Consider the following 23,543-nt stretch of genomic DNA (forward strand, 5'->3'; position numbering starts at 1 on the left):
CATGCTGCCCCGTGTCTACAGCCAAAAGAACCTACAATGGGCATGTGAGCATCAGGACAGGACTATGGAGCAATGGATGAAGGTGGCCTGGTCTGATGTATCACGTTTTATTTTACATCATGTGGATGGCCGGGTGCGTGTGCATCACTTACCTGGGAACGAGATGGCACCAGGATGCCTTATGGGAAGAAGTGGAGGCAGTGTGATGCTTTGGGCAATGTTCTGCTGGGAAACCTTGAGGCCCCATTCACACCTCAGCGTTTTTGTAGCTGTAAGCCTAAAGCTCTAAAATGCTGGAGGAGACAAATAACAAATATTCTCTATGGAGTTGGTTCACATCTACACTCCAAGGGCTAGATTCAGCAAGGATTTACGCGGGCGTATCTATAGATACGCCGTGTAAATTCAAAGCTGCGCCGGCGTATCTTCTTTCTGTATCCAGAAAGCAAGATACGCCGAAATTAGCCTAAGATCCGACTGGCGTAAGTCTCCTACGCCATCGTATCTTAGGGTGCATATTTACGCTGGCCGCTAGGTGGCGCTTTCGTCGTTTTCGGCGTAGAATATGCAAATGACCTAGATACGCCGATTCACAAACGTACGTGCGCCCGGCGGAATTTTTTACGTAGTTTGCGTAAGGCTTTTCCGGCGTAACGTTGCTCCTGCTTTGCTTCTATGAGGCGTACGCAATGTTAAGTATGGACGTCGTTCCCGCGTCAAATTTAGAATTTTTTACGTCGTTTGCGTAAGTCGTTCGCGAATAGGGCTTTGCGTAAATTACATCCACGTCGAAAGCATTGACAATTTGCGGCGGAATTTCGAGCATGCGCACTGGGATTCTTTCACGAACGGCGCATGCACCGTTCGTTAAAGACGTCATTTACGTGGGGTCATGTTTTATTTTCATAAAACACGCCCACCTCTTGCAAATTTGAATTCGGCGCGCTTACGCCGGCTGATTTACGCTACGCCGCCGCAACTTACGGAGCAAGTGCTTTGTGAATACTGCACTTGCCCGTCTAAGTTGCGGCGGCGTAGTGTAAATAACATACGCTACGCCCGCACAAACTTACGGCGGGCTACTTGAATCTAGCCCTAAGTCGCCTGAAGCTCAAAAAAGTTCTGGCTCTTTTTTTGTAGCTCAAATCAGGCAGACTTGGGCGATTTTGCCGCGTGTTTATTCCCATCAAAATAAATGCAAACGTGCAACTTACCCACTCAAATTAGGCAGATTTGCATGTTTTGTCACACATTTTTGTGCGGTTTTCTGCTCAAATGAAAAAAATTCAAGAAAAAATTAATAATAATATATGAATAAATAAATGTAAAATTACACAAATAACTAAAAATCATCATAAATAAATAATAAATTAATTAATAATATGTAAAAATAAATACTTAACCCTTAACCTTAAAAAAATATTAAATACATTTCTTATAATATATATAATACTATTATATAAACGCCTTTTGGGACTACGCATTGACTGGATGGTGTATGGGACGCCTACAGTATATGAACTTTTGATTATATTTATTCTACATTATATGGACTTTTTGATCACTATTTTTATTTTTATCATATTTCCGTATTATTTATTATGCACTAACATATAGGGTTGGGAATTGTATATGATTAAGGTATTTTGATTTGAAATTGCAAGGTATTTCACCATTCATGTGAGGTATCACCGCGATTGACAGAGCAAGATCAATAGTTCTAGCGCCAGACCTCCTGTGTTACTCTAAACTGGTAACCTCTAAAGGCTTTTAAAATGTCGCCTATGGAGATTTTTATGTACCCACCCACTAAGATTTATGAAAGCGTACTTTTTCCTGAAACTTTGCGTTCAGGTAATTGCTGCCTATAGATGCCTATAGATGAGGTCACATGACACTGTGCAAGGTCTGATGTTCTCTTTTCCTTTCTTCTGATGCAGAGCACTATCGAAGACTTCAGCATCCCTTGCCCTGAACCAGACCCAGCACTGCAAGCAGCTGGACGGCCTGGTCTCCTCTCAGACGCAGCTGTGCCGGAGTAACCTAGAACTGATGCAGACCATCGTCCTGGCAGCTAAGGAGGTGAAGAAGACATGCATCAAAGCATTCACCGACATGAGGTGGAACTGCACGTCCATTGAGCTGGCACCCAACTTCAACCAGGATTTGGAGAGAGGTAGGGAACGGGGAATAACTCGATAATCCCGCTTTGCTTTTCACGTTTTACTGATCATCCTGACGCACTTAAGACTTTTCTAAAATCTTGTGATTTTTGGTCACTCGTGTTTCTCCTCTCAAGGTAAAATGTAAAATTATTATTAGGAAAGGTATTATGACCTGGTGTAAGGGGTTTAAGGTATACAGGATGTGTGTCTTGTAATTTAAAGTGTTTAAACTGGTGCAGATGGATACTGACTGTTGTGGCAGGAAAGATCAATCAGACAGGTATGGTGACCTTGGCCAAACATTATCATCCCCCCATGAGATAAGGCTTGAAGTACTTCCAGTGGCGGTGTGTCCATAGAGGGCGCAGGAGCGCCGCCCCCTCTCACTCCCGCACCGCCACTGAATACAATACACAGATTCATGCATTGCATGAATCTGTGTATTTGTGCTGCCGCCCACTATTCAGATGGCCGGCCCCCTGGTTAGCGCCGGCCATCTGAATAATGGCAGCTGGTTGGCTTTGTAAGTGCCTATCAGAGCCAGGCTGTAATCGACTTCCAAGTAGTTATCCAGGGCACACACGGGGGATGCGTTCCTTGGATAAGACTGACAGGCATCTCAGCCAATCAGGTTCACCGGTTCTGGTTACCGGTAACCTGATTGGCTGAAGCGTCATCGAGGGCGGGAGAAGACATCGGGGGACCGTGGAAGGATGATGGCTGACCCCAGACAGGTAAGTTCCGGGCGGGGGGGCAGCATTTTGCAGGGCACAATGGCGACAATTAAAGGGTACAGTGGTGACAATTGATGGGGGCACAGTGGCGACAATTGATGTGGGCACAGTGGTAACAATTGATGTGGGCACAGTGGAAAGAATTGATGTGAGCACAGTGGCAACAATTGATGGCATGGCACAGTGGCTGCGTTTGTTAGCACAGTGGTGACAATTGATGGGCACAGTGGTGACAATTGATGGGCACAGTGGTGACAATTGATGGGCACAGTGGTGACAATTGATGGCACAGTGGCTGCGTTTGATGACACAGTGGCTGTGTTTGGCATGGCACAGTGGCGACAATTGATGGCACAGTGGCGACAATTGATGGCACAGTGGCTGCGTTTGATGGCATGGCACAGTGGTGACAATTAATGGGCACAGTGGCGACAATTGATGGGCACAGTGGCGATAAATGATGGCACAGTGGCTGCGTTGCATGGCACAGTGGCTGCATTTGAAAGCATGGCACAGTGGCGACAATTGATGGCACAGTGGCGACAATTGATGGCACAGTGGCGACAATTGATGGCATGGCACAGTGGCTGCATTTGATGGGCACAGTGGCTGCATTTGATGGGCACAGTGGCTGCATTTGATGGGCACAGTGAGGCTGCAATTGTTTTGTTTTTTTCGTTTGTTTGCGCCCTCCCAAAAGTTTTGAGCACCAGCCGCCTCTGTTTGTATCCTTCTTATTGAGCTGGCCATAAACTAATAGAACTTATTTTGAAAACTTTCATTTTGGGAACAGTCGTTCAATTTTCTAATGTAACCATTCTCAACCACTGTTCCTTGGAACTCTAGGGTTCCTCAAGGGTTGGCTGAACACTCCTTGAGCTGTGGTTAACTGATCCCCCATCTGATGGTGCTTGCATAGTTCCAGTTCCAACGCCACTTGACATAGCCAGAAGCATGACTGCAAGGATGTAAATATGGCCACACCTGTAAGGATGGAATTCTTCCCACTTACCGCCACCAATGTAAGAGGCATTTTCCCAATGACCCCCAATGAACTAATCTTACTAGGGGCTCACTGAGATCTGAAAGGGCTTTTCAAGCTCTGTGTTTAACCCTCTCAGAGCTGACATGTTTCCTAATTTCCCAAAAATTGTGGCAATAAAAGATCAACTTGCTGTGTCTACTTTCCCCAAAAAAAGGCAATTTTAGGGTTTTTTGTACTGTTCTGGCATAAAAAAAAAATGTTTTAATCAAGTTCTGTTTATTGATTTTAAGGTATAAAAGTAAAAATAGTTCACAGTTAGGGCCGGTTCACACCATGCATCACATGCTGTATATTCCTGTACGATTCACACGCGATCTGGGTGCAGTGCGATTTCAGCCTATACGGAAAGATTTTACAATTGGTTTCTACCAAAGGGAGCTAAAAAAATTGTACAAAGATCCAACGAGAATTAACTAATTTCTAAGAGCCGGTTCACGCTTCCGCGGCACGACTTCGGGGGCGACTCTGCAAGTTGTCCTGAAGACGACTTCAGAGGCGACCTACAAAACCACTTCTGTATAGAAGTCAATGCAGGTCGCCCCGAGCCGCCCCCGAAGTTGTGCAAGAACCTTTTTCTAAGTCGGAGCGACTTGCGTCGCTCCTATTAGAATGGTTCGATTGCATTGGATAGGACGCGACTCATCAGACGGCTGAGCCGCCTGACGAGTCGCCCCAGTGTGAACCGGCTCTAACTGTTGAATTCGCTCCTGGGTGAGAATATTTTGAATTATTCTTTTTCGTCATGCACTTGTTACGGTTAATCCCAAAGTTGATTTTTCATTCTGCGAGAATTGCAATATTGACACACTGACCTGTTAAATGAATGAAAAGTCGTTCAAAATAATTCAAGTCCATGAAGGCACCATCGAATGGTCAGATGAGCAATTTTTATTTTTCTGGACGTTCAAACTAAAAAATCTACAGGTGTAAGGCCAGAATAACTCTTCCCTACCCTGTCCAAAGCGAAAACGCTGTTTTGTTATTGCCGCTGGCTTTTATAGGAATTTTTAGACCAGTTTCACACTGGTGCAGAGGTGTATTTTTTCATGAGATTTACCTGCGGTTTTAACCACAATCCCTTAGATTTTCTATTAGGTTGCGCATTTTTGCCACATTTTCTTAACATTCACCAAAGATTTGGCATGCAGGACTTTTGGTGCACTTTTAGAAAATGCGGCAAAACCGCAGTGCATCAGTGTGAAACCGGCTTTAATGTATCCCCCCAAAAAAATCTAAATGTATCCCCAAGGAAAATTGCAATGTTTCCGGGAAGGAAAAATGTTATGGATCCCCATGGAAAATGTTTGTGAATCCCCAAGGAAAATGTTTGTGAATCCCCAAGGAAAATTTTGTGGATCCCCAAGGAAAACCTTAATGTATCCCCAAGGACATTTTTTATAGAACCCCAAAGAAGATTTTAATGTTTCCGCAAGGAAAAATATAATGAGTCCTGAAAGAAATTTTTTGTGGGTCCCCAAGAATTTTTTTTGTGGATCTTCAAGGAACGTTATAACGTATCCCCAAGGACAATGGAAATGGTTCCCCAAACAAGATTTTAATGTTTCCGTAAGGAAAAATGTCATGGTTCCACAAGGAAAACATTTATGGGTCCTGAAGGGAAATTTTGTGGATCCCAAAGAAGATTTTATTGTTGCTGCAAGGAAAATTTTAATGGAACCCCAAGGAACATTTTTGTGGATCCCCATGGAAAGTTTTAATGTATCCCCAGGGAATTTTTTTATGGATCCCCAAAGAAGATTTTATTGTTTTCTGCAGGGAACATTTTTGTGTATCCCCAAGGAAAAGTTTAATGGATTGCCAAAGAAGACTTTAATGTCTCAGCAGGGGAAAAAATGTAATGGGTTCTAAAGAAAATATTTTTGGTTCCCCAAGGAAAATTTTGGTGGATTCCCAAGTTAAGTTTAATGGATTGCCAAAGAAGACTTTAATGTCTCCGTAGGGAAATATTTAAGACTCCCAGGAAAATTTTTATGGATCCCAACGGAAAACTTTAATGGATCCTCAAAAGAAGATTTTAATGTTTCCACAAGGAAAAATTTAATGTATCCTCAAGAGAAAAAAAGAATAAGCGTGTTATATCAGATAAACATTGTGGGGTAGATCCACAAAGAAATTACGCGGCGTATCTACTGATACGCCGGCGTAATTTCAAAATTCCTGCGTCGTATCTTTGTTTTGAATCCTCAAAACAAGATACGACGGCATCTGGGTTAGATCCGACAGGCGTACGTCTTCGTACGCCGTCGGATCTAAGATGCAATTTTTCACCGTCCGCTAGGTGGCGTTCCCATCGTAATCCGCGTCGAGTATGCAAATGAGCTATTTCCGACGATCCACGAACGTACGACCAGCCGTCGCATTTTTTTATGCCGTTTCCGTTCGGCTTTTTCCGGCGTATAGTTAAAGCTGCTATATGGTGGCGTACACAATGTTATGTATGGTCGTCGTTCCCGCGTCTAATTTGAAAATATTTTATTTTGTTTGTGTAAGTCGTCCGTGAATGGGGCTGGACGTAATTTACGTCCACGTCAAAACAATGACGTCCTTGCGCCGTCATTTAGCGCAATGCACGGCAGGAAATTTAGGGACGGTGCATGCGCAGTTCGTTCGGCGCGGGGACGCACTTCATTTAAATTAAACATGCCCCCTACTCGCCTATTTGAATTACGCGCCGTTACGCCGCGAGAGATACACTATGCCGCCGTAACTTACGGCGCAAATTCTTTGTGGATTCAAAGATTTAAAAAGTAAGTTACAGCGGCGTATCGTATCTCACATACGCTGCGCCCATGCAATTCTACGAGGATCTGCCCCTAAATATATTTATTACGTTGCTAAATGTTACAACAAACTTTACCAAAAGTTATTAAATTGCAATCTCCCCAAAAAAATAGCAAACTGCAGTTTAGAATGACAAATTTACCATAGAATTCGGAAGTACGAAGTATGCGATGGACAGCGGCTTTCTACGAGGATGATGAATCGTGGAAATCTGTCTATTTTCACAAATTACCTCTTCAGGAAAGGTTTTTGTCTCCTTGTCCTAATCAATTACAAGGAATAAAAGGGTGTCCTGACCAGACAATAATGGGCGTCATGTCAGAATTAGCAAAGGATTCTGGGTAGGTTTCTTTGTTTTGACAACAAGCAAATAGCTCAATCAGTCGTGTGAAATACAGCGAATTAGTAAGCAAGACAGGCAGAAGTGAGCGGCAGAGACAGGGATAATAGGAAGCGATGAGAGAGGAGCAGAGAGGTGGAGACGGAGAGATGGATCCCAGGCAGGGCGTGACCATTTGAGGCTCATTTAATGTCTATTTCAGCATTTCTTTTAATTACGTAGATAAAGGCTTCTTCACATGGATGTTGCTTCTCCTTATACAACGTCACACATCTGTCTACTTCTTATTTAAGGGACACATACTAAAAACTGCAATCATCTTTTTACCTGAACCAGAAAAGTTTGCAAAGACTTTTTTTTTTTTCCAAAAAACTTTTCCCCTTGAACTAAACTAGGCATGTGCACAACAAAAAAATTTGTATTTTTTTGTTCCGTTTCGTCTCGTAGATTCGTAAAGATTCGTAATTTCGTAAGACTCAAGTTTTCCTATTCGGACCCGTTCGTATTTTCGTAACAGTTTTATTTTCGTTTATACTGAATGATTCGTAATTCTGTCTAATTTATTTTCGTTGATTCGAAATTCGTAATTTTGTTAGATAATAATTTTCGTTAAATGGATTTGTAATTTTGTACTTTCAAAAATACATAGCAACACGCGGCTAATCCATATTAAGATATACTTTCTCTTAAGCCCCGTACACACGGTCGGACTTTTTGCCAACAAACGTCAAAATTAGCGTTTTCCAAAAAATACGACCGTGTGTACGCTCTATCGGACAAACTTTTTCGAAAGTCCGGCCAACTCCCTTCAGACAAAAATCCACGGAAAAGTTTGTTTGAAGTCTGATTGTGTGTACGAGGCTTTACACTGTACAATGTGACTCAGCACAAAAGAGATAAGCTGATTGGCTAAGATATTAAGTAATGACTCACTAACTACACTGCCCAGTGCCCATTCCAAACAACGATACAAGTACACAAATTTACGAACAGGCAAAGAAACACACAAATTAAAATACGAACATACGAATGAAAATATGAACAGACAAAGGGCCAGATTCACGTAAAATCGCGGCGGCGTAACGTATCGTAGATACGTTACACCGCCGCAAGTTTTCATCGCAAGTGCCTGATTCACAAAGCACTTGCGATGAAAACTACGCCCGCGGCATCCGGCGCAAGGCGGGCCAATTCAAATGGGCGTGTGCCATTTAAATTAGGCGCGCTCCCGCGCCGGACCTACTGCGCATGCTCCGTTTCCTAACTCCCACCGTGCTTTGCGCGCCGTCATTTTTTCGAACGGCGACGCGCGTAGCGTACTTCCGTATTCCCGGACGTGTTACGCAAACGACGTTAAATTTTAAATTTCGACGCGGGAACGACGGCCATACTTTAGACAGCAATACGTTTGCTGACTAAAGTTAGGGCACCTAAAACGACGACTAACTTTGCGACGGGAAACTAGACTAGCGGCGACGTAGCGAACGCGAAAATCCGTCGGGGATCCGCCGTAACTCCTAATTTGCATACCCGACGCTGGTTTACGACGCAAACTCCCCCCAGCGGCGGCCGCGGTACTGCATCCTAAGATCCGACAGTGTAAAACTATTACACCTGTCGGATCTTAGGGATATCTATGCGTAACTGATTCTATGAATCAGTCGCATAGATAGAAACAGGGATACGACGGCGTATCAGGAGAAACGCCGTCGTATCCCTTTTGTGAATCTAGGCCATAGGATTTAAAATACGGAATTCAAATTGTTTGTTTTCGTTCTTTTGCTTTTTCGGTGTTTCGTATTTTAGTAAGATTGTCCAATCATACGTTCGTATTTTTGCTTGTTCATTATTTTTTCTTATTTGTAATTCCGTAATTTTCGTATTTTGGTTCTTTCAGCTTTTCGGATGTTCGAATTGATAGGAATGTACGAAAACGAACAAATTCGTACGAAAATCCATTTGTAACGAACGGGAACGCACATGTCTACCCTAAACCCCTTTGCTCTTTTCTCGGCACATGCACAGTGCAATATACATCTTCGCCCTATTACCAGCCTGTGTAAGATGTTGGAATTCTACAATTCCAGAGCACATCTGCAGAGATTAGATTATTGGGGACTGCCCAACGGTGAAAGCCGTTTTGAGTGTGGGGTTAGGAGCACCTAGTAATGGTAACTTGCTCATTGGTACAAGAATGTTTATTGATTCTTAAATCGCGTACACACGATCGGAAATTCTGACAAGAAAACTGGATTTTTTTTTCAACGGAATGTTGGCTCAAACTTGTGTTGCATACACACAGTCACACAAAATTCCGACCGTCAAGAATGCAGTGACTTACAACACGAGCCGAGATCAATGAAGTTCAATGCTTCCGAGCATGCGTCGACTTGATTCTGAGCATGCATGTTTTTTTGTGCGTTGGAAATGCATACAGACTATCGGAATTTCCGACAAGAACTTTTTTTGTCGGAAAAAATGACAATCAGCTCTCAAATTTTTGTTGTCGGAAATTCCGACAGAAAAAGTCAGGTGGAGCCTACACATGGTTGGAATTTCCGACCAAAACCTCACATCAGACTTTTCTTGTCGGAAATTCCGACCGTGTGTACGTGGCATAAGAATTGCCAATTCGTTTTGGGAGATACAGCCTCCCCCTTTTTCGGGGCTGACAAATAAAAGATAATAAATAGGATATTAAAAACAATACCAATAATAATAATAATAAATCATTTTATTAAAGGGCATGATGGAGCCATTTTGAGTGTGGAGTTAAGAGCACCTAGTAATAATGGTAACTTGATAATTGGCTCAAATTTTTTAATTTTTTAAGAATTGCCAACTTGTTTCGAAAGATACAGCCTCCCCCTTTTTCAGGGCTGACAAACAAAAGATAATAAATGGTATAGTAAAAACAATACCAATGATATTAAAGGGGTTGTAAAGGTTTGTTTTTTATTTTACTTTCTAAATTGGTTCCTTTAAGCTAGTGTATTGTTGGGTCACTTACCCTTTTCCTTCGATTTCCCTTCTAAGGCTGCATTCACACCTGAACGCGGCGTATTGTACCGCAATTTGCCGCGACAAATTGCGGCGTTTTATCCCGCGATTTGCCGCGACAAAACACGTCGTTTTTAGCCTACAATACGCCGGAGGGGTGATTAAAAAATTGTCGGCTATGCCAAACGCCGAAAGCCGCCTGAAAAAAAGGGTCCGGGACTTGTTTTGAGCTTCAGGCGTACAGCGTTTTGGCGTTCGGCGTGGAGATGTGAACCATCTCCATAGCCGACAATGTTAAATCACCCCTCCAGCGTATTACAGGCTGCAATAGCGTCGGGCTTCAGGCGTTAAAACGCCTAGGTGTGAATGGAGCCTAAATGTTTTTTTCTTTGTCTGAGTCCTGGCTGACTAACCCCCAGCCAGAACGGCTCGGATGATGGGGGCAAGTTTACTGAGGAGGAACAGGAAGTGAGAAATTCAGACAAAGGAAAAAAACATTTAGAAGGGAAATTAAATGGAAAAGGTAAGTGAACCAACAATGCACTAGCTTAAAGGAACCTATTTAGAAAATAAAAAACAAACCTTTACAACCACTGTAATAAATAATTGTATTAAAGGGCATGATGGAGTCGTTTGAGATTGGAATAATGCCGCGTACACACGATCGGTTCGTCTGATCGTTTTCATCACACCAAACCGATCGTGTGTGGGCCCCATCGGTTATTTATCCATCGGTTAAAAAAAAATGGAACTTGCTTTAAAATTATCTGATGGATACCTAACCGATAGAAAAAAAAACGATCGTCTGTGGGCGCGTCCATCGGTTAAAAATCCACGCATGCTCAGAATCAAGTCGACGCATGCTTGGAAGCATTGAACTTCATTTTTTTCAGCATGTCGTTGTGTTTTACGTCACCGCGTTCTGACACAATCGTTTTTTAACCGATGGTGTGTAGGCGCGACGGACCATCAGTCAGCTTCATCGGATAACTGATGGAAAAACCCATCAGACTGTTTTCATCGGATTGACCGATCGTGTGTACAGGGCATAAGTCGAATGGAGGACCATTTGGAGACACAATGGGCATCCATTAAGCCTACCAATATAACAGTGCCACGCCCTGCCCTATTTTAATTAATATAAAACATGTGAACCATAGTTCATGGACTTTATGGGCAAGACTCCACCAGGTAAAATAAGTGCTTAAAGTGATTAAATGTTGGTTATAATTCACAATATGTATGCTGTTATTTTGTATTTCATATGTCAATGTGCTATTATGCATTTATATGGGTTGATCCATGCCCTATCTTTGGTTTAATATTAAATATCATTTTTTACAATCATATATGGAATTGTCTGGCTCTATCCTACGCACCTCATTCAAAGTCCCACCCTCCCCCTTCTTTTTTTGCATAGCAATTAGGGATGGAGGCGCAAAATTCCCCATTGCGTTCTCATTCAAAGTCCCACATATGCCCATTTTTCTGGTAAAGTGATATTAAAGGTTCAAGTTTTATTTTTTTTAAATAACAAATATGTCATACTTACCTCCACTGTGGAGTTCGTTTGGCACAGAGTGGTCCCGACAGGGCCGCCATTCCGGCCGGACCCCCCCCCCCCCTTTTTTTTTCAGATTTTTTTTATTTATTTGTTTTTTTCATCTCCCCAAGCCCCCCCACCTCAATTTTGCAGTGCACCCCCCGCTTCTCAATTTGCGACCCCCCCGCTTTTCAATTGGCAACCCCCCTCCAACTTCCCAATTCGCGGCACCCCCACCTCGTTTCTCAATTCGCGGCACCCCCCTCCGGGTTCTCTGCTCCAAGGGGCGCATGCCTGAAGCTGTGTAAGGGGCCCCAAACTTCCTGATGGCGGCCCTGGGCCCCGATCGTCCTCTTCTGGGGTCCCACAGCGGCTCTCGCGGCTCCTCCCTGCATTAGATAACTCCCTCTGGGAAGCTCTCTCCCGAGGGGGCTACCTTGCGGGTGCGCTCCTGTGTCATACACTCTGCGTCCATAGACGCCGAATGTATGACTCAGCCCCGCCCCCCCTGCGCCCACGTCATTGGATATGATTGACAGCAGCGGGAGCCAATGGCTGCGATGCTATCAATCTATCCAATGAAGAGCCGAGAAGCAGTGGGGAAAGCGATGCGGGATCGCCCACAGAAATTCAGGGCTCGGGAGGGCAGGACAGAGCAAGGTGTTTTTTGAACTTAATGCATAGGAAGCATTAAGGTGAAAACACACAAGGCTTTACAACCCCTTTAATGAAGGACCTTTAAGGGATTGTTTTATTTAAAGCTGCAGATTCAAAAACAGCTTTAGGAATTATAGCAACACAGTAAAGCCTGTATAAGATTTTAGGGGTTTAGATTTACTTCTCTTATTGATTTTGGCATTCCTGTATAGCGCACTGGGCCAGTCCACAGTTAAGCCGCCCTTACCGCAAAGAACCCCTGCCTGTGTCTGTAGTAAAACCTGCTTTCCTCCATGCAGCGCGGATGTCTTTTGTACAGACCTCGGAACAAGGAGTTTGTGAAATCCTTATGTTGACCTTGGATATTTGTATTTATACATATTATGGAGATTACCGCTAAGGTGTCTTTTTTCCCCCCAATTAAATAAACCAGATTTTTCTGTGATGTGGGTGACTTGGAGCTGCTCTGGGCACACACACACACCAAAGCAGACCTCTGGATGAACTCTCTCACTTCTAAGGATTCATTTCACTCATTGTGTACGTACAAAGCCATGCTCTCTTCTAATGGCATTGTGACAACAAGAGCGAGCCGAGGGCAGTGTGGCGGCTTGTTTGTGGACAATAATTAAAAATGTTATGTATTTTTTATATATATATATATATATATATATATATATATATATATATATATATATATATATATATCTCCTATAATATTTATTAGACCTGTGCACACTAAAATATTTCATTTCGTAATTTCGTTTTCGTCCGAAAAATACATTTATTTAGTTACTCCCGAAATTCGTTTTTATTTATTTTGTTTTTCGTTAAATAAATGCATTCATCCGAAAATCCAAATTAAGGTCGAATCTGTCATTGAAGCTTTATGGTGTCTGTTGAATGTTCTAAGAAGAAGAAGAAGAAGAAGAAAAAAAAAAAGAAGATTCGACAGAATCTTAAAAAAAAAAAAAAAAAAAAATTTGAATCTTCATGTCTCTCTATGTCGAATCTTCATGTCTCTATGTCGAATCTTTTCTCTCTATGTCGAATCTTCTTCATGTCTCTCTATGTCGAATCTTCTTCATGTCTCTCTATGTCAAATCTTTTCTCTCTATGTCGAATCTTCTTCATGTCTCTCTATGTTGAATCTTTTCTCTCTATGTCGAATCTTCTTCATGTCTCTCTATGTCGAATCTTTTCTCTCTATGTCGAATCTTCTTCATGTCTCTCAATTTCGAATCCTTTCTCTCTATGTCGAATCTTTTCTCTTTATGTAGAATAATATTGGACTAATAGAGTTAAGGTTAGGCACAATTAAGGTCGAATCTGTCATTGAAGGCTTATGGTGTCTGTTGAATGTTCTAAGAAGAAAAAAAAAAGAAAAAGAAAAGAAGATTCAATAGAATCTTAGAAAAAAAATTTGACTCTTCATGTCTCTCTATGTTGAATCTTCATGTCTCTCTTTGTCGAATCTTTTCTCTTTATGTAGAATAATATTGGACTAATAGAGTTAAGGTTAGGCACGTTCGAACGCAACGAAAACAAAAATAAAGCATTTGTTTAAGTCGGATCTTTCGGTTTTCGTTTTCTGTGCTTTCGTTATCGTTTGTTAAAACGATAACGAAAGTACCTGAAATTCGGACAAAAATGCATTCGGACGAAAACGAATGCACATGTCTAATATTTATATTATATTTATTCATATATTTCTATCTATCTTACTATCTAGAGATATATACACTCGTTTACCAAAAGTATTGGGACACCTATCTTTAAAAAACATTTTAAAGAGGAAGTAATCCTGATGGGTTTTACTTCCTCTTTGTTTCCCTGCAAAAGTAAAGCATAACGGGCTACTGGACATTGCATGGTAGCCCATTATGTGTCACTTACCTGAAACCGAAGCCTGAGATGTCCCTGATTTCCTCGCTGGCTGGAATGGTCCATTCTTCACCCCTCTTCCTTCCGGGGCCGCGAACTCCGGCTCTGTGACTGTCACTCCCGCGTGTGCGCGGGAGCCGCCAGTCACGGCATGACCCCAGCTTGAAACGGCACAGCGTGCCCTTTCAAGAGTGCGCATGCGCCGAATACATTGGCGCATGCGCAGAAGGCGGCATCGTTTGGGGACATAGTGAATATCTCCTAAACCGTGTGGGCTTAGGAGATATTTCCAGCACCTACAGGTAAGCCTTAACCTAGGATTGCCTGTAGGTGAATGTGGTCTGTAAGGGTTTACAACCACTTTAACCACTTCAATACTGGGCACTTTCACCCCCTTCCTTCCCAATTGCGCGGTCATACTACACTGTACCCAAATTACATTTTTATAATTTTGTTCACACAAATAGAGCTTTCCTTTGGTGGTATTTATTGACGACTCAGTATTTTTTTTGTTTTTTTTTTGTGATATAAGTGAGAAAACTGTGGAAATTTAGAAAAATAACAATATTTTCTTCTTTCTATTTTAAAAGAAATCCAATAAAATCGAATTTTGTCATAAATTTAAGCCAAAATGTATTCTGCTACATGTCTTCGGTAAAAAAAATCCCATTAAGTGTATAATAATTGTTTTTTGTGATCCCGGACAGATGTACGCAAATGATCATGTACAGATGTGCGCAGGTGATCACGGACATATGTGTGCAGACATTCATTGGGACATATGGTTTTACTGTTACATATGTGGGGGACATTTATTTTTACTGTGTGGGGACATGTGTTTTGGGGACACTATTTTGGGGACTTTGTGTGTTTACACTGTGTGGGGACATGTGTTTTGGCCCTGGGGACACTATTTTGGGGACTTTGTGTGTCTACACTGTGTGGGGACATGTGTGGCGACACTGGGCCGGTGATTAGTGTGTAAAAAGCTGTAAAAAAACAGCTCATACTCACTGATCACTGGCCGGCTGCAGAGATCCGCTCTCCTCTCCTCACCGACAACTTCCGTGTGAAGAGAGGAGAGCCGATCGCCTAGCAACCTGCTCTCTATTTACATCACATGATGGCTCTGATTGGACATCAGGAGGGCCAATCACAGAGCCCTCCTGCCAGAGATGCACTGTGCCCGGGTGACACGAGCGCATCGGGATCGCGCCGCTGCGTGGGCACGCACACGCGCGACCCCCCTCCTTTGTGGGAACAGTTTGGGAATGGCCCCCTCCTGTTCCAACATGAAAGCAAGGTCCACAAAGACATGGATGAGGGAGTTTGGGTTGAGGAACTTGACGGGCCTGCATAGAGTCCTGAACCCAACCTGATAGAACAGAGAGTGGAAACTGCAAGCCAGGCCTTCTCGTCCACATCAGTGCCTGACCTCACATATGAGCTTCTGGAAGAATGGTCAAACATCCCCATAGACACACTCCTAAACCTTGTGGACAGCCTTCCCAGAAGAGGTGACGCTGTTATAACTGCAAAGGGTGGGCCAACTAGGTATTGAACCCTACGGACTAAGACTGGCCATAGATTATACAATTTATTTATTTTTTACAATTTTTCTTTCGATTTGCCAAAACAATATAATATGAGGTCAAACCTAAACACTTGCAATGTATAAGTCAAACAGGCAGGCCCTTGCACTACATAGTTGAAGGTAAATCCAAAGGGAATTGAATTAAAGTTCATGTGTGTGTAAAGGTAGGCATCCCAATACCATTGGCGATATAGGCCCAGATTCATGTAGAGCGGCGTATCTTTGTGCGGGCGTAGCACATCTCATATGCGCTACGCCAACGTAACATAGAGAGGCAAGACCAGTATTCACAAAGCGCTCCGTAAGTTGCGGTGGCGTAGCGTAAATTGGCCGGCGTAAGCCCGTCTAATTAAAAGTAGGAAGGAGGTGGGCGTGATCTATTAAAATGAAGCATGACCCCATGCTAATGAAGGGCCGACCGAACGGCGCATGCGCGCGCATGCTCAGAATCACGTTGCATATACTCCCTAATATACGCCGGCTCAATGCCTACGACGTGAACGTAACCTACGCCCAGCCCCATTCACGTACGACTTACGTAAACAATGTAAAATACGACGGCTGTTCCGACGTCCATACCCTAACATGACTTACACCTGCTATTTGGTGGTTTAACTTTACGCCGGACGTACACCTTACGTAAACGGCGTAGATTACTGCGACGGTGTAAGTACGTTCGTGAATCGGCGTATCTATGTCATTTACATATTCGACGCGTAAATCAATGGAAGCGCCCCTTGCGGCCAGCGTAAATATGCGCCCAAGATACGACGGCGTAGGAGACTTACGTCGGTCGTATGAAGCCAAAATTCTGGCGTATCTTGTTTGCTGAATAAGGCGCATAGATACGACGGCGCATCCGTGGACTTACGCGGCGTATCATTAGATACGTCGGCGTAAGTCTTTCTGAATCCGGGCCATAGTGTATATATCTACACAGTGGGGCAGATCCACATACATACGCTGCGCCCGGCGCAGATGTCAAATACGCTACGCCGCTGTAACTTACTTTGAGTTGGTTTGAATCCTCAACGAATTTGCGTCGTAAGTTACGGCGGCGTAGTGTATCTCTCGCGGCGGAATTCAAATTGGGCGGGTAGGGGGCGTGTTTCATTTAAATGAAGCACGTCCCAGCGCCGAACGAACTGCGCATGCGCCATCCGTAAAAACTCCCAGGGTGCATTGCTCCAAATGACGTCGCAAGGACGTCATTGTTTTCATCGTGAACGTAAATGGCGTCCTGCCCCATTCACGGACGACTTACGCAAACGACGTAAAATTTTCAAAATTAGACGCGGGAACGACGGCCATACTTAACATTGAGTACGCCACCATATAGCAGCTTTAACTATACGCCGGAAAAAGCCGAACGGAAACGACGTAAAAAAATGCGACGGCCGCTCGTACTTTCGTGGATCGTCGGAAATAGCTAATTTGCATACTCGACGAGGATTACGACGGGAACGCCACCTAGCGGAAGCCGAAAAATTGCATCAAAGATCCGACGGCGTACAAAGATGTACGCCTGTCGGATCTAACACAGATGCCGTCGTATCTTGTTTTGTGGATACCAAAACAAAGATACGACGCGCCAAATTTGAAATTACGCGGCGTATCAAGAGATACGCCGGCGTAATTTCTTTGAGGACCTGCCCCAGTATCTCAGAAAAGTGAGTACACCCCTCAAATTTTTGTAAATATTTTATTCTATACTTTTCATGTGACAACACTGAAGAAATTACACTTTGCTACAATGTAAAGTAGTGAGTGTACAGCTTGTATAACAGTGTAAATTTGCTGTCCACTCAAAATAACTCAACACACAGCCATTAACCACTTTCCCACCGCGCCATAGACAAAAGACGTCTACAGCGCGGTGGAGTTATTCTGGGAGGACGTCCTCCCAGAATGCTTCACTCGCGCGCCCCCTGGGGCGCGCTCCCGGAATCATCTGTCTAGAAGACCCAGCGCATCACAGATCGCGGTAAATTGCTGCTGATAGCGGCCGTTTACCACTTGATCGCTCCGTCAAATGACGGAGCAATCACTTGTAAACAAACCGGCGTCATGTCATGACGCCGGTTCCTCCCTCTCCTCTCTGTACCGATCGGTGCAGTGTGAGAGGAGAGGGGGGAGAGCGGAGGCAGCAGCAGCTGCTGTGGGCTGGATCTGTGACAAATGCAGTCACAGATCCAGCCATCCCTCCCTGCGCAATACTCTGCAATACCCCCCATACTCTGCAATTCCCCCCATACTCTGCAATACCCCCAATACTCTGCAATACCAACCATACTCTGCAATACCCCCATACTCTGCAATACCCCCAATACTCTGCAATACCCCCAATACTCCGCAATACCTGCTAATATGACAGAAACTATAATTTTTTTTATTTTTACAGAATTTTTTGTGTTTTTTCTTTTATAGCGCAAAAAATAAAAAACCCAGAGGTGATCAAACACCACCAAAAGAAAGCTCTATTTGTGGGAAAAAAGGACAAAAATTTCAGATGGGCACAATGTTGTATGACTGAGTTATTGTCATTCAAATTGTGAGAGCACCGAAAGCTGAAAATTGGTCTGGTTAGGAAGGGGGTTTAAGTGCCCAGTGGTCAAGAGGTTAATGTCTGAACCTCTGGCACAAAATAAGTAAGCACCACTAGTCCAGTGAGTCCTGTGCTAAGCAGCTACCCTCCTGCATTCTGAAAACAGGAGGACGAATGCTTGGCACGGGCGTTATTCAGGGAATGTATGGCAGGGTCCTCCAGGGGCATGGGCCAGGTATGGTCTATACCAAGTTACATACCGTAGGTCCAAGCTGGATCAATGCAACAACGTCTAAAATATCCATACCTGGAAATCATCTTTAAACTCTGTTGGACACCAGTAGAGTAGGAGTGTTACTCTGCCTTTTAAGAGGCCAAATGGTTTTAGCATGTAAGGGAGTCTGAAGGAGCGACGTGACATGAATTCCAGGTGGACGCGGGGGAAAGTCTCAGAAGTCGGGCCAGCATAAAGTCCCTTGGCTGACACTGTCACATTACCCTCCCAGTGTGGTGCCGTGACTTGCCGTATACATGAGAGTGATGGCACGGTGTCAGGGCATGCTGAGAATTCCTGTCCACACTCTCCTGCTGTTTACAAGGATATATGAGTGCCACCTACTAGTCACCCGCCTTCTGTACTACGAGCCCTGGATCTGTACATATGAAATCCATCCGCTCCCAATGACTCTAACACAACCCATCCATGTGTAAACTGCTTTTTACAGCCTAACTCCAGGCAGTTTATTTTATTTATTTACTTATTTATTTGGGCTTCGAGAGTAGGGGCCCATTCAAACCAGTGGGCATGCATTGTGCTCTGTATAATGCATGCCCACTGGCGTGTGTGTTACAGTGTTTACCTTTTTTTTTTTTTTATTGAATTGTGACAAAATTACATTTCATTTAACCTAATGCACTGCAGAGCATGCAGCGCGTCACTCGCTGCGCTGTGTAAAATGCATAGGGCCAGATTCACGAAAAATTACGGCGGCGTAACGTATGTCCTTTACGTTACTCCGCCGCAAGTTTTCATCGTAAGTGCTTGATTCACAAAGCACTTGCGTGTAAACTTGCGGCGGCGTAGCGTAAAGCCGTCCGGCGCAAGCCCGCCTAATTCAAATGGGGCGGGGACCATTTAAATTAGGCGCGTTCCCGCGCCGGACGTACTGCGCATGCTGCGTTTTGAAATTTCCCGCCGTGCTTTGCGCGAAATGACGTAAGGTACTTTCGTATTCCCGGACGACTTACGCAAAAAAAAATAATTGAAATTCGACGTGGGAACGACGGCCATACTTTAACATGGGCTGTCTATTGTTACACCACCTAAATAGCAGCCGTAACTTTGCGACGCGAAAAGCCGACTAGCGACGACGTAAGAGAATGCGACGAACGCGCATACCTTCGTGGATCGCCGTAAACAGCTAATTAGCATACCCGACGTGGAAAACGACGCAATCTCCACCCAGCGGCCGCCGAAGTATTGCATCCTAAGAGCCGAAGGCGTACGAAGCCGTACGCCTGTCGGATCTTAGCCAAACGCCGTTGTATCTTGTTTGTGAATTACAAATAAAGATACGACGCGGCAAATTTGAAAGTACGCCGGAGTATCAGCAGATACTCCGGCGTACTTTTTCTGTGAATCTGGCCCAAAATTTTATACTTTTCTTCAGTGTGTTGATGGGAACTGAAAATACAGAATACTTTATTAATCCCAAAGGAAAATTGGGAAATTGCTACGACACAGACACGCTTAACAAAGACAACATAAGATCACAACAATAGACTGAACAAGATACAAAAACACAACAAAATGACCAATAACAGCCATTAACACCAAATAAACAAAATTAAAACTACACTACAAATAAAACATTCATACAATTAACCACTTCAGCCCCGGAGGATTTGGCTGCCCAATGACCAGGCCACTTTTTGCGATTCGGTACTGCGTCAATTTAACTGACAATTGCGCGGTCGTGCGACGTGGCTCCCAAACAAAATTTACGTCCTTTTTTTCCCCCACAAATAGAGCTTTCTTTCGGTGGTATTTGATCATCTCTGCGGTTTTTATTTTTTGCACTATAAACAAAAAAATAGCGACAATTTTGAAAAAAAAGCAATATTTTTTACTTTTTGCTATAATAAATATCCCCCAAAATAATATAAAAAATATATTTTTTCCTCAGTTTAGGCCGATACGTATTCTTCTACATATTTTTGTAAAAAAAAATCACAATAATCGTATATATAGATTGGTTTGCACAAAAGTTATAGGCCCAGATTCACCGAAAGCAAGGCACACATTACGCCGCCGTAGAGCAAACACTGTACGCTACGCCAACACAGCGCAGAGAGGCAAGCATTGCATTCAGCAAGCCAGTGCTCCCAACGCTGCGCCAGTGTGGCGTGGATTTCAAAGGCTTACACCGGCGTAGGTGGAAGTGGGCGTGACCCCATGCAAATGATGGGCCGAGCGCCAGACAGGTACGTATCACGAACTGCGCATGCGCCGTGACGTGGACGCACCCCCCTGCGCCTGCTCATAACCATGCCGACACAACTGCCTAAGCTACGCCATATCACTGCGTACGCCGTGAACGTAACGTACGCCCAGCCAGACACACGTCCAACGCACAATACGCCGGCTTGTGTTCCCTGGTGCAGACCTAAGCATGTCTGTTGCTGGGTTACACCTCCTTTATGGGGAATAACTTTACGCCGGATGTACAACTTACTCGCATCTCGCGTAGCATGCGCCAGGCACACGCACGTTCGTGAATCGCCGTATTTCCCTCATTTGCATGTTTGAATGGCTAATCAATGGGAGCGGCACCATGCTCCCAGCCTAAATGTACGCTCACCCTACGCCGGCATAAGCAAGATACGTCGGCCGGGTGTAGCCTGTTTTTAGTCGCATATTAGTTTGTGGGACTGGCGCACAGATACGACGGCGCACATTTGCACTTACGTCGGCGTAACTTGTTATATGTCGGCGTAGGTGCTTTGTGAATCTGGGCCATAGTGTCTACAAAAAAGGGGATGGTTTTATGGCATTTTTATTATAATTTATTTTTTTACTAGTAATGGCGGTGATCTGCGATTTTTATCATGACTGCGGTATTGCAGCGGACAAATCGGACACTTTTGATGCTGTTTTGCGACCATTGTCATTTATGCAGCGATCAGTGCTATAAAAATGCACCGATTACTGTGCAAATGACAGTGGCAGGGAAGGGGTTAAACACTAGGGTGCGAGGAAGAAGTTAAGTGTGTCCTAGGGAGGGATTCTAACTGTGGGGGGGCTGGGCTACCTCTGACACGCCAGTGATCACTGCTTCCGAGGAAAGGGAGCAGATGATCAGTGTCCTGTCACTAGACAGAACAGGGAGATGCCTTGTTTACAACGTTCTGCTGCTCCGTGACACCTGCGAACATCGAGTCCGCGGGTCCCACAGGCCCAGTCACGGACAAAGCTTGCGGCGCATGCGCGCCCGCTAGGCGGCAGATTCAAAGCAACGTACCTGTTGCTTTGCCTGCCTGTGCCATTCTGCCAACGTATATCTACGTTAGGCAGTCTGCAAGTGGTTAAAATACATCATAGAATAAATAACACTGATTAAAATAACAGGCAAGCTACCAAATACAAATAATACACCACTTTCTCTAACACCACCCCAGATAATAAACCAACACAATACTATTAAAACACAAAAATAGAACCTTTGTTGGAATACAACTCTGCCCACCATATATAATGTGAATGGGCCGTTTCCTAGGTTTTTATTTCTTATTTACCCACATGTACCCAATATGATATAAACAGTGGCCCAGATTCAAGAAGCAATTGCGCCCGTGTAACCATAAGTTACACGGCGCAATTGCTTACTTGCTCCGGTGTAACGAGTGCTCCTGATTCAGGAACCTCGTTACACCGGCTGCAGCCTAAAATCTGCGCGGCATAAGGCTCTTATGCCTCGCAGATTTTAGGCTGCATTCTTGCGGGGGCCACTAGGGGGCGCTCCCATTGTGCATCAGCGTGTAGTATGCAAATTGCATACTACCACTGATTCACAAGCTTGCGCGGGCCCCGTGCAAGCCAGGTACGGAGTTTCCGTACGGCAACTTTAGCGCAAGGCTGCCATTTCTAATAGCAGGGGCAGCCAATGCTAAAGTATAGCCGGCCTTCCCGCGCCGTGAAATTTGAATTTCACGGCGTTTGCGTAAGTGCTTCGTGAATGGCGCTGGACGCCATTCACGATCACTTTGAAGCAAATGATGTCCTTGCGACGTCATTTGCCGCAATGCACATCGGGAAACTTTCCCGACGGAGAATGCGCTGTACGCTCGGCGCGGGAGCGCGCCTAATTTAAATGATTCCCGCCCCCGGCGGGATCATTTAACTTGCGCGCGCTTACGCCGGGCAAATTTGCCGGCGCGCCCTCGCAGTTCACGGAGCTACTGCTCCGTGAATCGAGGGCAGCGCAAAATCGTTGCCCTGCTCCCCCGCAAATATAGCGCAAGCTATGCTGAATCTGGGCCAGTATATCTATAGATCCCTGGCTGTTCTGTCACTGCGGGGAATGATCACGGATGGCCAGCGGACATCGAGTCCGCCTCCACCCACTGATTGGCTCCCCCGCTGGCCAATGGGCACGTGCCCACAAATTGCCATGTACGCACCCAACGTTCACCAACGGCAATTTGCGAAGCTCAGCCTACCTGTCGCAGTTATAACTGTGGGGGCTGGTCTGCAAGATGTTAAATAAGCTTTTAGCAAGCTTTTAAGTAGACATGTACAGAACGAAAATATATATTTTTTTGTTTTGATTCATTATTTACATTCGTTTAGTTAAATTTGTTTAATTTGTTTCGAGACATGAAGACACAAATTTTTTTTTTTAGAAAGTAAGTGGAGAATCCCACATGGTCGCCCCTTCTTGCGTTTTCATTTACAAGTTGATTGGGGAATGCCGAAAACTGCCAAAATGTAATCTGCTGAATTTCGAACCGTGCTGTATCTCCGTTTTCCATGTCCTCCAATCATCAAAAAAGGGAAATTCTGTAAAGTGAACCTGTCTCACCCCAACACCACTTCCAAAGCCGCAAATAAACGGCTGCCACTGCTACCCACCTCCAGAAAATTCTACTTGGTCTGGCTGTCATGTCAGGGGTATTAGAATTAGAAAAGTCCTGGGGCACAGAGGCAAAGGGAGTTATGGGACATGCATAACAGT

At 44.2% G+C, this 23,543-nt stretch overlaps 1 protein-coding gene across 3 annotated transcripts in view; it reads left to right on the plus strand.

Annotated features, from left to right (window-relative positions):
- Window positions 1-23,543, plus strand: part of WNT11 (Wnt family member 11) — a 160,648-nt gene that overhangs the window by 98,151 nt on the left and 38,954 nt on the right. For all 3 annotated transcript variants that reach the window (XM_040340021.1, XM_040340020.1, XM_040340019.1), the window contains exon 3: window positions 1,941-2,176. In XM_040340021.1, coding sequence (XP_040195955.1) covers window positions 1,941-2,176 — 236 coding nt within the window. The remainder of the gene's footprint in view (window positions 1-1,940; window positions 2,177-23,543) is intronic.

The sequence above is a fragment of the Rana temporaria genome, chromosome 2 (genome assembly GCF_905171775.1).
Source record: "Rana temporaria chromosome 2, aRanTem1.1, whole genome shotgun sequence".
NCBI classification, from domain to species: Eukaryota; Metazoa; Chordata; class Amphibia; order Anura; family Ranidae; genus Rana; species Rana temporaria.